This window comes from Aptenodytes forsteri, unplaced genomic scaffold (assembly GCF_000699145.1).
Source record: "Aptenodytes forsteri isolate BGI_AS27 unplaced genomic scaffold, ASM69914v1 Scaffold523, whole genome shotgun sequence".
Lineage (NCBI taxonomy): Eukaryota > Metazoa > Chordata > Aves > Sphenisciformes > Spheniscidae > Aptenodytes > Aptenodytes forsteri.
Window position 1 is genome coordinate 1249238 of NW_008794159.1, and position 16292 is coordinate 1265529.

Below are 16292 nucleotides of genomic sequence, written 5' to 3' on the forward strand. Positions count from 1 at the left end.
CCGGTTTGCCGAGCCCGCCGAGGCTATCGACAATGTGCTGAAATACCTTAAGAAACACCAGAGGGAAGAAACAAAGGAGCTTCTGTGCGCTTCGATGGAGGATTATACTCCGTCTGACGTGAATCTTGAGGACTTTTTTCAGACTGGGAAGTATGAATGTGAGGCTGCCAGGAAAGCAGACTTACCACGGTGGGTACTCGATGCTTTGGCAAAAGGTAAGCTGGCCCCATTCATCAGCGATGCCCTGATACTAAGAAGTACCTTCCTCCACGTTCAGGTGGAGAACATGCAGAGACCTAGCGCACACAGCACAGCTTTGCCCATTCGACAAGTTATCTATGGACTGCTTCTGAAAGTATCTCAAAACGCTGAAGCTGCTTCTCCAAGTAAGCAGACCAACGAGCTGCCACTTGTATGTGAATTTGACAGACTCCAAAAGACGCTTAAAAAAACATTTGTTCAAGCAGCAAGCCTACCCACAGATTTTTGTGATGATCATTTTCCTTTGGACAAGTTAACGGAGGTAAATGGTTGTCACCACAGATCACGCTTAACAGTGTTTCACGAGTGACAAAAAATAGTTGGGACTCATGCTTGCCAACTGATCGCTAAATGTGATGCCTGAACTAAGCCACCTCAGTAAGTAACTACTTCATACAGCCCTGTACAGGGCTCTGAGCTTGGCCTGTGGTACTTGAGAAGCTACATAGATTGCCTTTATCTCCTTCCCTTCCCACCCCCCACCAAATGTACCAAGACAGATTATATGGAAAGTTGGTTGTGTGTATATGTAGTATTGCCTACGTTTTCCATTTTAAGCTCTTCTTTCATCCTGTCTATTCTGTTACACTTTACACTAATACTTGCTTTTTAGGAAGGAACTCAGTTCCATGACATTTAGAAAAGTGCAATTTAACACTAAACACTATCTGCCTACGTTTTCCATTCTAAGCTCTTCTTTCATCCTGTCTATTCTGTTACACTAATACTTGCTTTTATAATTATAGGAAGGAACTCAGTTCCATGACATTTAGAAAAGTGCAATTTAACACTACGAAACTTAATTTCTATTTGATCAAGCTATGGATGTTTCAAAGCAATGTTCTGAAACAAAATCTGATCCGTGCTTTTTTACTACAAATGGCCATTATTTCATGTATGAATCTTGCAGCTGCCCAGCAGTTTTACCTGCCCCAAGTATGCATCCTGCTAACATGGACCCCTGCTGCTTGCAAGACAGAACAGCACTTCAAAAACAACTTGTAATCAAAGGAAAGTTGTCCTAGGTTAGTTCCAGTCACCGTTAGCAATTCTGTATATTTAAATTCTAATGATTAAGACTGTAACTCTTGCTGTGAATGGAAAGTAATCTCCCATTCCCAAAGTTGCATAACTGAGGTTTCATATGCAGTAATTTCTGAAACATCTGGAAATACAATCTGCATCTTTTAATACTGCATATTTAAGCCACATGCTGTATCCATTCTGGCATTCAGATCAACTGTTAACACATCTGTGTGGGCTGTGCTGTATGTTTTTATCACTTGCTGGTGGCTAGTTCATATAAGAACCCAGTCTATCACTACTACAACCATTAAATGGTACAGATAACCTGTATATAGGCCTTTGGATCCATAGCTATTTTTACACAGGTTATTGTTACAGGCCTTTTAAACGAGCAATATGCAAACACTTCAGAGTTTGAATAATCATGTTTTGGGATTTTAAGAAACATTGACGACACCTTAATTTGGTCTTGGTATGTATGCTGTTTGTTTAATGAATTTGAGCTTCTGCTATTATAACAGCCCTCCTTACTGAATATAAGGGCATTATCAATTCAACAGAAGGTTAGAAGAAGAAAAGTTATTCTGCTTTTAAAGTGCTCTAGGCAAAACTGATTTCAGTTTGTCTTCTACTGTGGGGATGTCTGCCTAAGAATAGGCAGAACCATCCTAATCAAGGTTCACAAAGCACTCGAATTACAATTGAACAGCCTGCTGCGATTCTGCTGCGTGCAGGGAGTTACGGATAAAGTTTATAACACCACTTTTTAGAAGTTAAATAGCACAATGAAGAGGGAACATGCTAGGAATTAATACGTTGCAGGTGAAAAATGCAAGCTTTGCACTTAAGATTTCATTGTGATTACAGGTAAGCATGTTTTCAACATACCAAGAACAGATATCACCATTACATCTCACAAAGCAAGGGTAACTTCCAAGAGGCAGAAAATGAAGGTGGTATATATATGTGTATATATATGTGCCACACAATGTAATTTTAATGCATTATGGTTACAAGATTTTCCAAGCAAGTCAACTTTTACATAGGCGTTTAAATTCAGTCATCTGATTTGAAGATGACGCTGAAACATCTTAAAATCCAACTTCAGGCAATTGTAAAAAATTACTTTTATCCTTCTACCTAACATTTAGCTGTGTAGTTTTTAAAGCTTAAGTAGTATTTAAAAAACTCCTGTTCAGATTATCTATGAAACAAATAATTTTTTCTCGAAAACATGAAGTACTAGCTAGTTTAAACACAAACTTATTTGCCTTTTGGAAATTGCTCACAGCAAATAAAAGTCTCTTAACTTTATTTTTCCACTCAATTTTTTTAATTTATTTTCAGGTGCCCACATCATGCCGTCAGATGCTTTTGCTGGAGACTCTAGGAGTGAAAATGAGTTTGCTAGAATCTATCCCCAGTCACTTACAACTCCCCGTTGCTGTAACGTGTTACTGGATATGTTGTTCAGAACCAAAAGTTAAGTTGCATCAATTAAAGGCTTTACTTCTAATGATAGTATCTGGAGAACTGCACAGGATAACAAATGATCCAGGTATGTCTCCAAAGAATACAATTTTAGTGTTCAGCTACTATGAAAATCTGTACCATAATTCATTTTTCCTCATTTATGGTGAGTTGTCCAAAGTCAGATGAATTAGCATTGATTTACACTGTATCCTGAGGTGTCACATTCTTTGCATTGATACAGAGCAGAGAAACAGTGCTAGCCATCAATTTAGCATTTTATAGAGGTAAAACAGTACTGTGCCATCTTGTAAAACATTAATTTGTATTTATAAATGCTTTCTTTAGGACCAAAAGATTAATTTAGATATAAAAGTTACAAAAACATAAGCTCAACATACTCATGCATCAAAAAAGAATAAATACTATTGATGCATTCCGATGGATTTTTTCCTGAGTTTTTCTAAAATCATCTTCTAAAATCATCTGTACTTAAAAATGCTGAGTTGCACAGGCAGCCTTTATCTGCCTGTGTATTCTGAGAATTTGAAAGTACTAAATTATCACAGAAATTGTTTCAGTAATACTTATACCTATTAGAGTTATGGTGGCATTTCCTCTAGGAGTCCTTCATTTGATGGCAAAGATTACGCATGCCAGGGTTATACAGTTTCTTTAGGTTCTAGTTTATAGAAACTGGACTGATGTGGTTGCTACCTGCTTCCCAAGTCAGTGGGAGTGAGATGGAAATCTTGTTTGGAATTGATCCACTCACAGAACAGCATAGCAAATTACCTAACAAATAGAATTCCTGATTTCACAATTTCAGATTCTCACGGATATTCATACTTGAATTTTTACTCAATTTTACATCTTAAAGTTCAATTTGAGACATTTGAAAACATTACTAATGCTTCCTGAAATAGAACTGGAGGTTTGAAGACCCTATACATTGTAGATACCTTTTGTACTGTTCACAGCAGAACATTTATTTGCATGTCATTTTTTTATTTATAACCTAGATCTCACAGTTTTACGTGCTGAAGATGACAGTATTGCATATAATGAATTTCTAAAATGGAAGGAAAAGAAATTGCAAAATAAAGACTTTGATTTAGATGCTGCACACAGTTTTTGCCAGTGGCAGTGCTGTCTTCAGATGGGATTGTATCTCAACCAGCTACTTTGCACTCCTCTCTCTGAGCCAGACCTAAGTAGGTAAGGTTGTTTCAGAGGCCTGCTTTCCACAGAAGCCCCTGATGGAATGTGTTCACGTTGTTTTATTTTCTGTGTCAAACTCCTTTGGCCAATTTTACTACATTTGAACTCCCTTCTTTAAAGATATTAATACAGAGAAAAATACTGAGTGGAATAGGTATCCCTCAGGAGCCCACTGTTGGATACTGTATGTAGTTAAGATCTGTTTTTTCATTGAGCAGCATGTTTCTGTACTTGTCCTGCTGAGGTGCGATTCTAAATGAGGCTTCTCTCCTTCCTTTGAGCAGGCTTTACACTGGGACCCTTGTGCACAGACTGTATCAAGAGCTTAAATCAACACCTTCAGTGGAAAATCTGTTTAGTTTCTCTCCAAAAATGACTCAACTTTATCAGGTTTTGTTAAATACAGTGGAGTCAACCGTATCTCCAGACTTCTTTCAGAAGATGACCAAGACCAAATCTGAGTCCTGCAAAAAGAAGAAAGCGTCTAAGAAGAAAAAAAAGGCCATCAGGTCTGCTATACCAGAAACTCAGCATTTATGCAATGTTAATAGGTTTGCATCACTTGGAGTGGATGACTGAAAGCATTATTCCTGGAATAATTTTTAATGCCATGCAGATGGAAGAAGTTATATTAAAATACGTGACCGTATTGGAATTTGCTCAGCTGTGTTCACACAAGTTCCTCATTCAGTCTTTACCAGCAATTCTTGCTTTGGGGAATTTTTAATTTACTTCTTTTGTAACTAACACTTTCATAAAAAAGAGGTGCTGTATAAAAGTTGTGTTTTGTTTTTCTTTCAAGGTATCAGTCTAGTTGAAAATGAGAGCAAAGTTCTTCAGCATTTCAGAGCTGGACTGTTTTAGAGGAATTCTTTTCCTGAACATTTATAGTTAGCTATCCCTCCATCTCCCTGAACACTTCTAATTTCCAAAAAAATCCCATTTTTAAGTTTGTGTTTGACGAATACAGTGATTACAATCTTACAGATCAGATTAAAACAGAAATTGACAAGTTTAAAAATATTGTAGAATCAGTCTTTACAGGTAGAGTATTTGTACTTTTGGGGAGAGCTAGCTTTACTCAGTGACAACTGAGTACGCTGTGCTTGCAGTATTATGGGTATTGAACTATACTCAGGGAGAAACTTAAGCTTCTATTCCCCCCACCCCCGCCCCGCTTTGGTATGTTTAAGAGTTAAATGCTTACATGCACACACAAAGCTATCACATGGTAGCAAGTTTCCACAGGTTTGCTAATTCAGAGTAATTGCGTACAGTCTTCTACCATTAGCAAACTTGTCATTCAAGTTAACCTTCTTTCTCTAATGGCTATACTAAAATTACAGACCTGTTTAACTTGCCCTGGTGTACACTAAGTTACTTGACAAACCCCTACTATCAACATGGTAATGCTGAAAAACAATTTATATTTAAAAAAATCCTACATCATCAGTATTTCTCTGTGCTTTGTATTAGCTAACTTTCCAGCAAAATTAGTCAATTTACATAAATGCTTTTCTTATAAAACTGTTGGTTTTCCAGCGTCTTCCCCACGTGAAATCTAATTACTACATTTCTGTTTTTTTTCTCCTCAAGAATCCATATACCTTTTCTCACATTCAGGAAAATCATTATTTCTACCTTTAATGATTAAAGTTTTGCCCATTACTTACCAGAATTCAAGCTTGATTCCTGCATCACGCTCAGTTTTCAGTCCTGGTTATGTCCCCTATCTGACAGCTATCCACATGGAAGTAACTCACTAGATCTTGTGACTTACAGGAAGGATCTCTGATATCATACAGCTGAGTATCGATACTGCCTATATATATATATTCAATGAGACAAGAATAGGTTTATAACATCTATTATATTCATGAGAAAACTGTTTTTGAGATAGTCTGTGATAGTAATAAATATTTAACGTTTTTTCCAGTAGGAAACTGCTACTTATTAAACTACCAGCAGATGGCACCTACCTACGCTCAGCCATACAGCAAGTTACTAGAACTTCACAACCCATTTCTAACTAGACTTTACTTGCAGCAGTCTACAAAGTCACATTTCCATCAGATTACTTTATTTAAAGTTGAAAGGGGTTAAAGTTCTTGATTTTAGTAACTAAAACTTAAATCCTTAATCATCCAAATCATCCTCTGTTCCATTACGATCCCGTTTCATTTTACCAAGCTTGTAGTTCCTTATGGTTTTTAATCATCAGAAATAGTCACATTTAAAATAAGTCTTAAATATAAAAATACAGGCATATTTGATTCCACTTTGTTAGCGCTGTGAGAAGAGAGATCCTAAATTTACTCTGAATCCCATATTAGATAACTGCTGGAGAACATAAATTCTTGAGACTTGCTGAGCAGCAGTATCTTCAATTAGATAGTTCGGAAGACTGGGATAAACTCAAATATTCCACTTCCAGATAAAAACACCACTAGGATCACATGCCATTTTGAGAATACCTTTGGGAGTGCTGACTCAATGATTAAGAATTACTCAACTGGAAATGTGTTCTCAATGCAGAATTCAGCTGTTCATTGTTGCTGATAAAATGAAATACACCAATCCTGTGTGCTGAAGAAAATTATTACTGATTCTAGGGTTACTATGCAGAATTTAAACCAAGTGTTCCAGGTTTTTTTTGAGTCATTACAGGTTTTCTTTCTTCTTTGTAGGAAAAATAAAAAATAAAGTTTTCTTTTTTGAGTCATTTTATGTTTTCAGTCTTCTTTGTAGGAAAAATAAAAAATAAAGGGCCTTTACTTATTAAAACTGAAAAGTTCTTTACTCCATGCTTTATTAAGAGCAAATAAATTCCTTGGTTGCTGCCTGTTTTCACCCCACATGAAACGCCTCTTAATTTTTGTGGAAAGATCCCACTATTGATTCAATTGCTCTGGAGAAAAACCTCTCAAACTTGCTGTTAGGGGGTAATGATCAAGAGTGGAGCCAAAAAAATGGCAATGGAATTCAGTCCAAACATTTTGTATAAATAATGAGATTGAGCTAGATGAATTACTTGTTATTGTTTCACCTCCCATTGGAAAACAGAGCAAAACTTAGTTTGGCATATTTAAAGTGAATTGCATGCAATTAAGTTCACCCCGCAAGGCGGCAAAATTGTTCTTAAGACTGAAATTTTATTTCTTGTCTAGACTGACATACCTTATTCAGAAAGTGAGACTTGTACTGGGAAAGGGGTACTTCATAAAATTTGTTTACGGACTAGGCAATAGCACTTCCAAGCTAAGACAACAAATTGGCATTCATCTGCACTTCCGTACTTATCTGGATTTCTGGGACTCCAAGACGAAGTGCAGAGCACAAAGCAGTCAAATCCCATGGAAGAATATCAACAAGTTATACCTTTCACATAGTAAGTCTTAGCTGCTGTAACTTTCTCAAAACCCAAGTTCATTCAAGAGATTCTTCATCAGCATGCATTGTCAGTTTTTACTATCTGTCTTTACTGAAGAATACTAAGGATTTTATTAATAAGTGTTCTGAAATTGTACTGAAATACTGAACACACTACAACAATGCTGAACAACTACAGCCCCACTTGCCAAAGATGGTAATAGTTCAACAGGAGGAACACTGACAAATCTCTAACTTCTGAAAGGCAGAACCCGCTGGAAATAAGAAACTTTTGCTTGAAGACATGAGAGCGTTTCTGCAAGAGGTCATCTTGTTCAGGCCCCACCAGCTCAGTAGTTCACATAACATCCTGCAGTCTTTGCCTTTACACAATTAGATCTCCAGCACATTGGTAGTCCAGGTAATATGTGCATAGTGAGCAGGCCCAGGGTCAGTCAGAGCAATGGATCAATTGCACGTGTAAAGCAGACTCAGTGGTGCACTCATGACCTGTCTGCAGCCCCACTTCCTGACCAAGTCTGGGAATCTCCAGAGGAAAAAAGAAGACAACAATTAAAATAGCCTCTTAGAGAAATTCATACAGCACTTTCCAAATTGCCTTGTTTTCCATTAACTCCTCAGATTTTGAGCACGGCATGTGGGGCAAGCAACAAAAGGTTAAGTGCAGAAATATCCCAGTGCCTGTTTACAACAATTCCTCATTAACCAACAGGATGACCATCGTGACAGCATGGCCCAGAGCCAATACCAATGCTACACTTTCAGGCTACAGTGTGAAAAGATGTGTATCCGCATGCTTTCGAGCAAAAGAGATACCATTACATCTCCAACTCCCCCTAGAGATCTTAGACATCCTCTTTTCAAGATTCCCTAGGTGATTGTTCCTTGCATTTCCTCAAGGGATGAGTCGTCCTAGTCTGATGAGAAGACACTGATGACAACAGCTGCGAGTCTATTTTGAGGAAGAACACCATTTCCAATTAGTGAATATTAAAGTATTCAGACATTATCATATATTAAAAATACTTTCCACATATCAAGACACGAATCTATTATAATGCTTTCCTAGCCACAAAAAGTCATTCTGTAGGTTGAAATTTTAAGTTACACTACCAGTAAAAAGTTTATTTTTATGATCAGGGTGGAAGAAGGAAGAGGAAGGAAAACCAAGCTTCTTTGAAAGAGGGGTGGGGGGTTTTGCCATTAGAGTGAGGATTAGTGCATTCACTTTCTAATTCAATACACTACAAATCATTTCCGTAACAGTACTGTCTTATAATCACTCAGGTGATCTTGTCCTAAGCTAAAGTAAATACGGAACAAGACATGACACAAAGCTTATATCTAAAATTATATCAAAACAAGCATGCTAATCTGGTGTAAATGCCAGTTTCTTTTAAAACAAAGAGACAACACACTTTTAAGAAAAGCAAACATTTACTTCAAATTGCAGTATAGGCTTTTCAATCACAGAAAAAGAAAAGAAAAACAGTGATCCAACAGCGGTCACATCCTGTGCAAAAAAAAAACCTCGGGATACAAAAAAACTGTAGCACAAGGTACTTGAGCCGCTTACACATTGCAGGATAAAGTAAATAAATACAGTAGCTAGAATATGGCACTCTTGTGACAGACTCTAAACCCAGTGGAATGCCTCTGAAATATTTTTTTATCCTTGTATTAGTAGCAAAGTCCCACCACCATAAAAGTAAAATAGTACAATGTTTTAAATAAAAACAAACTAAAATATTTATATCTAAGAGAAGGATTTTACACAGTTGTATCTTTTAAGTGCAGAAAATGGAACTTGGGCTTAGATCTTTCCTTAAATTAAACCCCACACACAAAAAATCCCGATCAATCTCAAAAGTAAATTTATGTTTGAGGAAAAATGTTACCAAAGTTGCATAATTTCATTTGTTACTCCCACAGCTGGAAGTTAAATTCTAAACAGTCTTGAAACATGAACGTTCATCATTAGCCAGTGAAACAAAGGACTTGTCAAAAGCCCTCAGGATTTCTTTATCCTCCAAATATCTTTTCGCTTTCTCCTACATCTTTAGACAGCAATCCCTAAGTTTGCAAACAAAAGAATGCAATATGCATCATACATCAAGAAAAGACGAAGTTGACGAAGAAGAACTTCCACGTTTCTGGATCTTTTCCTTGCTTCTTTCAAACTTCTTTATGATCTCAGTCACTATGCACACAGAGGAAGTGAGTCCCAGAAGAAACAGTAAATCTGGAAAGAGATAATTAGCCTTTTTAAAATTTGCTATTTAAGGCTGAGGGCAGACTTACAAAAGAACAAGACTTAGAAGACTTTCAAATTGTCTCCCAATCAATTGGGTAAGTTCAGGAGAAATGAAGCAAGAATCAATTTTTGCAGGACCAGAAGATTAACATGCATAGTTTATGCGCAAATCATAAGTACAGGCATGGTATTTCAAACTTCTGAAGTACTTCATAACCCTATTTTTATTAACACCTATGAAAACAAAGAACACTAAGCAACATAATTAACTTCATACTGAAAAAATATTAGTATCATCAGAAATGACACTAAAATAAAAGGAATTACGTAAAAACACGTATTTCATGACAATCATTTATCTTTAACTCCAGAAAAACACAGAAGTAATAAATGTAAGTCTTAATGTGGCCAACAGCATTATCTGTCTATAGCTTCTTAAAATCCTCATGTCTATTTATCCTACGACAATGCAGTTCATTATTTAATAAAGGATCAAGATTTCTAAATAAGGTGTTTATATTTATGGAAAAAACTTGCTAAATAGCAAGATTACTAGTGCTTAAAAAACTCCAATAAACTGTCATATAAATCTTGATGCAGGCAAAAACGAAGCATAAAAAACCTAATATACATAAGCACCTAAGAAATTTAAGGCGGCACTGATTAGTTGTGTACCATATACTTTTACATCATGGCTCCCAAAGAAAACATCTAAAAGGTTTTTTTTTTTTAAAAAAAAAAAAAGAAAAGTCAGCAGGCTTTGTATTCCTGTTGTATGCAAACAGCCAGAAAGTGCTCTTATAGAACCATCAGCTAATGCATTTACAAATTAATCCCTAATGTACAGTTTTGAAAAGGGAACTGTTCTTACCCAAGACACTCAGGCTCTCTGTTTGGAAAACCTTCTGAAGTGGAGGAAAGTAAATGACCAACAACTGCCCCATTATAGATCCAAGGACGGCATAGCAGAACATTTTGTTACTGCAAAGTCCAATCTCAAACACAGATTTTGCCTGTAAAATAAACAACACATTACACTGTACATGTAATCTTAATTATCTATACAAGAAAATAATTCGTAACTACTATTTCTTTTCATCCAGACTTTTAGAAAACTGTAAAAAATTATTGTTGACCTTTTAGATAATCCAGGACAAGTTCTTGAACAGGCTAATTGCATTTTCTCTCTGGTAAACAGAGTACAAATCTCGTCTTCATAGTCAACTACTTGTATATTGAGCTCACTTTTCTGCAAGTACAGTGCCTTAGAGGATTGCTCTCTACACTATAAGGAAGTGTTTTTGTTGACCCTGACAATTCACATCAGAAAATAGACTGCAAATTAGAGTAAATGTAGTAATGTATACTAGCAATGTACTTTTCTCCAACTAGCACAAAATTTCAGACTTGTTTCCTTAAAACAAAAACATGACAGAAAGAACAGTTTAAGAAATTTTCCTTGGATTATGGGTTTAGGGTTACAAAATAAAAAAAGTTAGGGCCTTCAAGAAGTTTCAGATTCTGGCAAGGATGCTGAACTGACAGAGTTTTCAGGAAAAAACCAACCAAGCGTACACAGCAATACAAAGGACCACCACACTGCAGCTTTTAATAAAAATTTCCTTGCTCCTGTCAGGAAAGAAGCATTACTACCAGCTCTGCATCACGTAAACAAATTAAGGAAACTAATACTTATCTGTAATTTAAGAAATCCTACCTAGTAAATATGTGAAACTCTGAAGCTTAATAGCAGATGTGAAGTAAATCTGCAGGAAAACATTTGAAACAAACACAGCAAGATCCTCCCTCAAAGAAAATTCTGCTTACTGTGTAAATGGACACTCGAATCACTTACCTGAGATCTAGAACTCAAAGCATTGAACATATCAAAAAATACAAAACAGGTGAAAGTCATGGTTGTATCTCGAGGTGTTATTACATTGTCTCGTAACTGCCAACGAAAGGAAATGAAATGGCGTTAGCATGCTTTAAACCCTCCACAACTAAACAAAGTTATTACAGTAATTCAAGTTCTACTAGCTAGTAAATGAAAGCAAAAGCAACTTGTTTGCCCCAAGCTGATTTAATAAATCATACAGCAAAAATTATGCACCTGTAACTTACAGCAATTTGTAATTCCAAGCTGTGATTAAATGAAGCCTCTTGACAAACATTTATGCAAGCACATGGAATATCAAGAATTCTATGATGCACTACCAAAAGTTCAAACAACTTTTTTCTCTACTGGGAAAAGAACATCAAATGGCTGTTTCGTAATAGTCTGGCTATAAGGTTTGTACAATTGCTTTCTATGGGCCAAGGCTTCCCAAGTAGATTTGGGACCTTGAAAAGTCTGTGTTAAAATAGAGATTGGGGAATACAACTGTATTCCTCATTTCAACAACTACTTCGAAAATCTTCCTCTCTAATCTGCTAGATGAAGAGATTATTAAATAAGACCTGCAACTAAGTTCATACAAATTCTGAATTCCAACTGCTGGTAGAAAAAGGACTTATTTTAAATTAGTTTGTTACTACTTTAAGTTTTGTACTTTTGTCATACCTCTCTCCAGAAGACGAACAGTGTTCCACACACAATAATTATTGATGAAACCAGTATTTTAACAATCAGGTTTTTGGTCAGAATGCTGTCCTTCAAATTTCTTGGAGGCTTCCGAATAACATCTTTATCCACAGGCTCCACCCCAAGACCTACAATTAAAAGAACATCTTAGATTTTTATCATCATAAAAATAATTCACTGCTTCTAACTTAAGGACTAGATTTTCTGAGTTGAAAGAAAGATTTTAATCTCTCTATAGCCTAAGAATCATCTCATTCAAATAAGCATATGGTATTTTCACTTACAGAAAACTGAGTTACATGTATTAGTAACAGGCAATATTCTAATACTGCAGTTTGAGAGTCCATAAATACATGGTATCAGACAGTATTAAAATTACCAGATGTTAATTTTAAAGGAAGCTGCAATATTAGTTATGTTCCCCATTTCCGTTACTGTGATCAACCTAGCTAAGGAATTTACTGCTAGTTCCTTTCCACCTCTCCCTCCACCATCTATCTGCAGTGAAGAGGGTCAGAGGAAGAACCCAGAGCGAAGCCAGAATCCTACATGCAAGTTTCATGGGCATATCTGTGTATCTTTAGGTATCCATGCTGCCCCCATGATTATCATTAGATACTAAAGGAAACCGAAAGGAATGAACATAAAACTATACTGCAAACACTGTTATTCAAAGAAAAAGTTTGCTGTTTCAGAAACATTTCACTGAAGTTTAATACTTCACAGTTTCCTTTATGAGCAACCATTTTCCTTGCTGCAATAAAAGGACTACAGGTATCTAATGGAATTTAAAGTAATTACTTACCTTTGAGCTGGAGGTCCATCCATAATAATATTGATCCATAAGATCTGCATGGCATTGAGAGGATTAGGAAAGTTCATTAATGTAGCCAGTGAGATTAAAGTCAGTGCTGCTATACTCCTGTTGAAAGAATCCATTTTTATAACTGTCAGCATGGAACATTTCTGAAGATCCACTGATAACTGCTTTGTAATCAACACTTCAACTGTTTAAGAGTAGATACAGATTTTGACAGTGTGAATCATGACCGATGTAAGCCTAACTTTAAAAGGTAGAGCATGAATTCATTTACAATACTCATCTTGACACAGTCCATATTTAACATAGTGTTGTTTTGGCAACAAAAAGACAGCGAATTTGTGTCTTAAAAACCTCCCAAACTTTAAGATAACATTTCAGAGTTATCACTCACCTTCACCTAATTGATTTTTTTACTGGGGAATTGGGTCCTATACTTTTATTGTGCCAGAAGCAGAACTTCTAAACACGGTTTTGAAAAACAAACTGCTTTTACACTTTTGATGTAAACATAACCATTCTGTGCACATGTCACTAGTTTGACTAATCAGTCAAGGCAAGGTACCACCCAAGCTCCCTAAAAGTACCTATACCACCCCTCATTATTAGCAAGATGAGAAGGCTGGGCAAAAGACTAAAAACAGATTAGCTGGTTGCAAGCTTGGTATTAGAAACCTCTCTAAACAAGTATGCACTAATTGCTTTCAGTGCAAGATTAAGTGGTTTCATAACCAACAAGAAGAGAGCAAGGCTTATAATTCTTCCAAATTTAGCACTCTACTGAACCCTATTATGCTCTCCCTGCAAAGAGGGACAGAAAAAAAAGGGTAACTCATTCATCAAAAACCTGAGGCTACCATTCCCAAAGCTAACAGGCAAGCACACTTTCCTCGAATATCTATGCTTTTTCAGAAGCAGATTTCTATCTTCTACCAATGCAGGACTAGTCAAGATTCAAAGCATATGACACTTCTTACAATTTTTATGCAAGTTTTAAGAGGTTGGTGTTTTCTGGGTTTTGTTGTGTTGGGGGTTTTTGGTGGGGATTTTTTTTTTTTTGCTTTGAGGGGATTTTTTTTTTTTTGCTTTGAGGGTTTTTTTTGGGGGGGTATTTGGTGTTTGTGGTATTTTGGTGGGTTTTTTGGTTTTGTTTTTTTAATTTCTGCAACTTTATTCAACCACTCTGAAATGCCATGAAGGCTTCAAAAAAGTACATGAACGATGTGGCCAAGAGGAAAACCATGTTCCTGAATCCAGATTCAATAAGACAAACTCACAAAATTTTTGAAACTAAGGCTGAATGAACTCATCTTCTTGTCTTACGTACATATGATATAGTTAGCATAGGGATCCTTATACGCAAGAAAAGGAAGTCAGCTTCACAGAGCTAACTCATTCCACAAATCAGTATACAGATTAGAGAAACTAACCTCCCGTTTCCCTGGTTTCCTCCGTTTGATATACATGTTTTGGTTAAGGAGGGAATAACTACTAACTTCTCTTTAAAGAAGGACCCAAAGGTAGCTATGCTGTTTCTCTCTATCCTCTCAGTTATTGACTTTTCACATCTTAACAGGAAGAACTGCGACAAAGATAGATGTCTGTTTATTGCACTATTTTCTGGTTAAAAATGAAACAAGCCACCAAATACAAAATACTGAAAATTCAAAAGCATAGCATATCAGCATCCTACGTGAAATTTAAAATGTTCATATGAGTTTATGCAGCATCTGCTTCATGATGCTTTGATTCATTCAGTGTGGTTAGAACCTTCTGATATTGTCAGCTTTTCAAACTTACGTGCTCAGTTGAAATCTAACAAAATTTTTTATGTTATTATAAATTCCTTTACCCTCTTCAATTGCAGACCTGCAATTAAAAACAAAGATTACATCACTAGACAAATGAGACTACTGCCAAAAAAAGCTTAACATAAACCAAAAAAAGCTATTACTTTAAGCAGCAACACAGATGTCAAGAAACAAATGGAGTTGATTGGCAGTCATTGTTTTTCAACTTGACTATGAGATTAATCACAACCGTTATTTTTCCAGCTTCTTAACTTTCAAAATGAAATGTCAATAGTAAAATCTCCTTGTTCAAGATTCACCATCATCCTTGATGAGACCTTCCGATTCAAGTTAGATAATTTAAAAAAAAACCAAAACACACACACTTTTACAAAACCATAGAAATATAGCATGACTTTAGAAGACCATGGATTCTTGCTGTACCAGAATGAAATATGTATAGACCATCTTCTCAACCTCTAGCATGTGTCACAACTTGCCTATCACATTATTGCAATTACAGCAGTGAGAAAGTCTACCTAGATCAAGTCTACTCTGCTGCAAACAAAACTGATTTCTTTCTTCCATTCCCCCAATAGCCAAGAACAACAATTAATCAGTATTCCTTTTGTAACTTTTAAGACGAAAAGATTAAAGGGGTTGGGGGAAGGATGTAAAACTATGGAAGCTCATACATTTTTTTCCCTTAGTGTTCACCACTCTTTTCACTCTCCTATTGAGATCTTTCCTGATGAAGTGAGCAAAACTGAATAAAGCATTCCAGCAAAAGCCTCATCAAGCCCAAGTAAAGTTAAGTACTTACCACAGATGTCCTTCCTATGTACTCTTCTGAATATCTTAAAATGATTCCTTTCTCCCTTTTGTTTATGCACAACAGCACGTTGCTGTTGGCTGAATTAGTATGGAAACCTTTTAACTCTCAGACCATTCTCTGACATACTGCTACCTAGGTAGATTTTCTTATACTGTACTTCTACATTTCACTTCTTCCCAAGGGTTAAGCATCATACTTTCACACAAACTGAAGTGTTCTGAGATTGATGCATAATTTCAAAATGAAGGCTATCTTGCTAGACAGCAGTCCAGCTCTGCCAACAACCACTACCTTCAAAAGTCTGATGGATTAAATTCAAAATAAGGTAAGTTTAGCTATGCTCTCTTTGAAGTACACCAAACAAAAAAAATGAACAAGTAACAAACAGCTGGTTACCAGAAGTTGGTAACTTATTTTCACCTGTGATAGTTAACTAGCTTATATCCCTTTCCTTTTCTGAAACACCACCACATTTAAAGAGTTGAAAACAAACACAGCACTGTGTAAAATTTTTAAATCTTGAGAGGAATGCTTTCTTTCATTTTTACATAAGATTCATGCTTCTGAAGTAAGAAATTAAATGAAAATTAATCCTACTGACAGCTAACAGACTCACAATTTCACCTCAGTTATGTTCCCAA

At 36.1% G+C, this 16292-nt stretch overlaps 2 protein-coding genes across 2 annotated transcripts in view; one reads left to right on the forward strand and one right to left on the reverse strand.

Moving 5' to 3' along the window:
• ASTE1 (asteroid homolog 1 (Drosophila)) overlaps positions 1–4756 on the forward strand; it is a 6484-nt gene extending 1728 nt beyond the window's left edge. The window contains exons 3-6 of the mRNA XM_009280544.1: positions 1–523; positions 2635–2845; positions 3780–3975; positions 4263–4756. Coding sequence (XP_009278819.1) covers positions 1–523; positions 2635–2845; positions 3780–3975; positions 4263–4557 — 1225 coding nt within the window. The 3' untranslated portion in view covers positions 4558–4756. The remainder of the gene's footprint in view (positions 524–2634; positions 2846–3779; positions 3976–4262) is intronic.
• Positions 4757–8047: 3291 nt separating this feature from the next.
• Positions 8048–16292, reverse strand: part of ATP2C1 (ATPase secretory pathway Ca2+ transporting 1) — a 49999-nt gene continuing 41754 nt past the window's right edge. The window contains exons 22-28 of the mRNA XM_009280478.2: positions 14827–14895; positions 13012–13128; positions 12186–12333; positions 11478–11573; positions 10494–10635; positions 9480–9610; positions 8048–8320 (exon numbers count right to left, since the gene is read on the reverse strand). Of these exons, the coding sequence (XP_009278753.1) occupies positions 8264–8320; positions 9480–9610; positions 10494–10635; positions 11478–11573; positions 12186–12333; positions 13012–13128; positions 14827–14895 (760 nt within the window). The 3' untranslated portion in view covers positions 8048–8263. The remainder of the gene's footprint in view (positions 8321–9479; positions 9611–10493; positions 10636–11477; positions 11574–12185; positions 12334–13011; positions 13129–14826; positions 14896–16292) is intronic.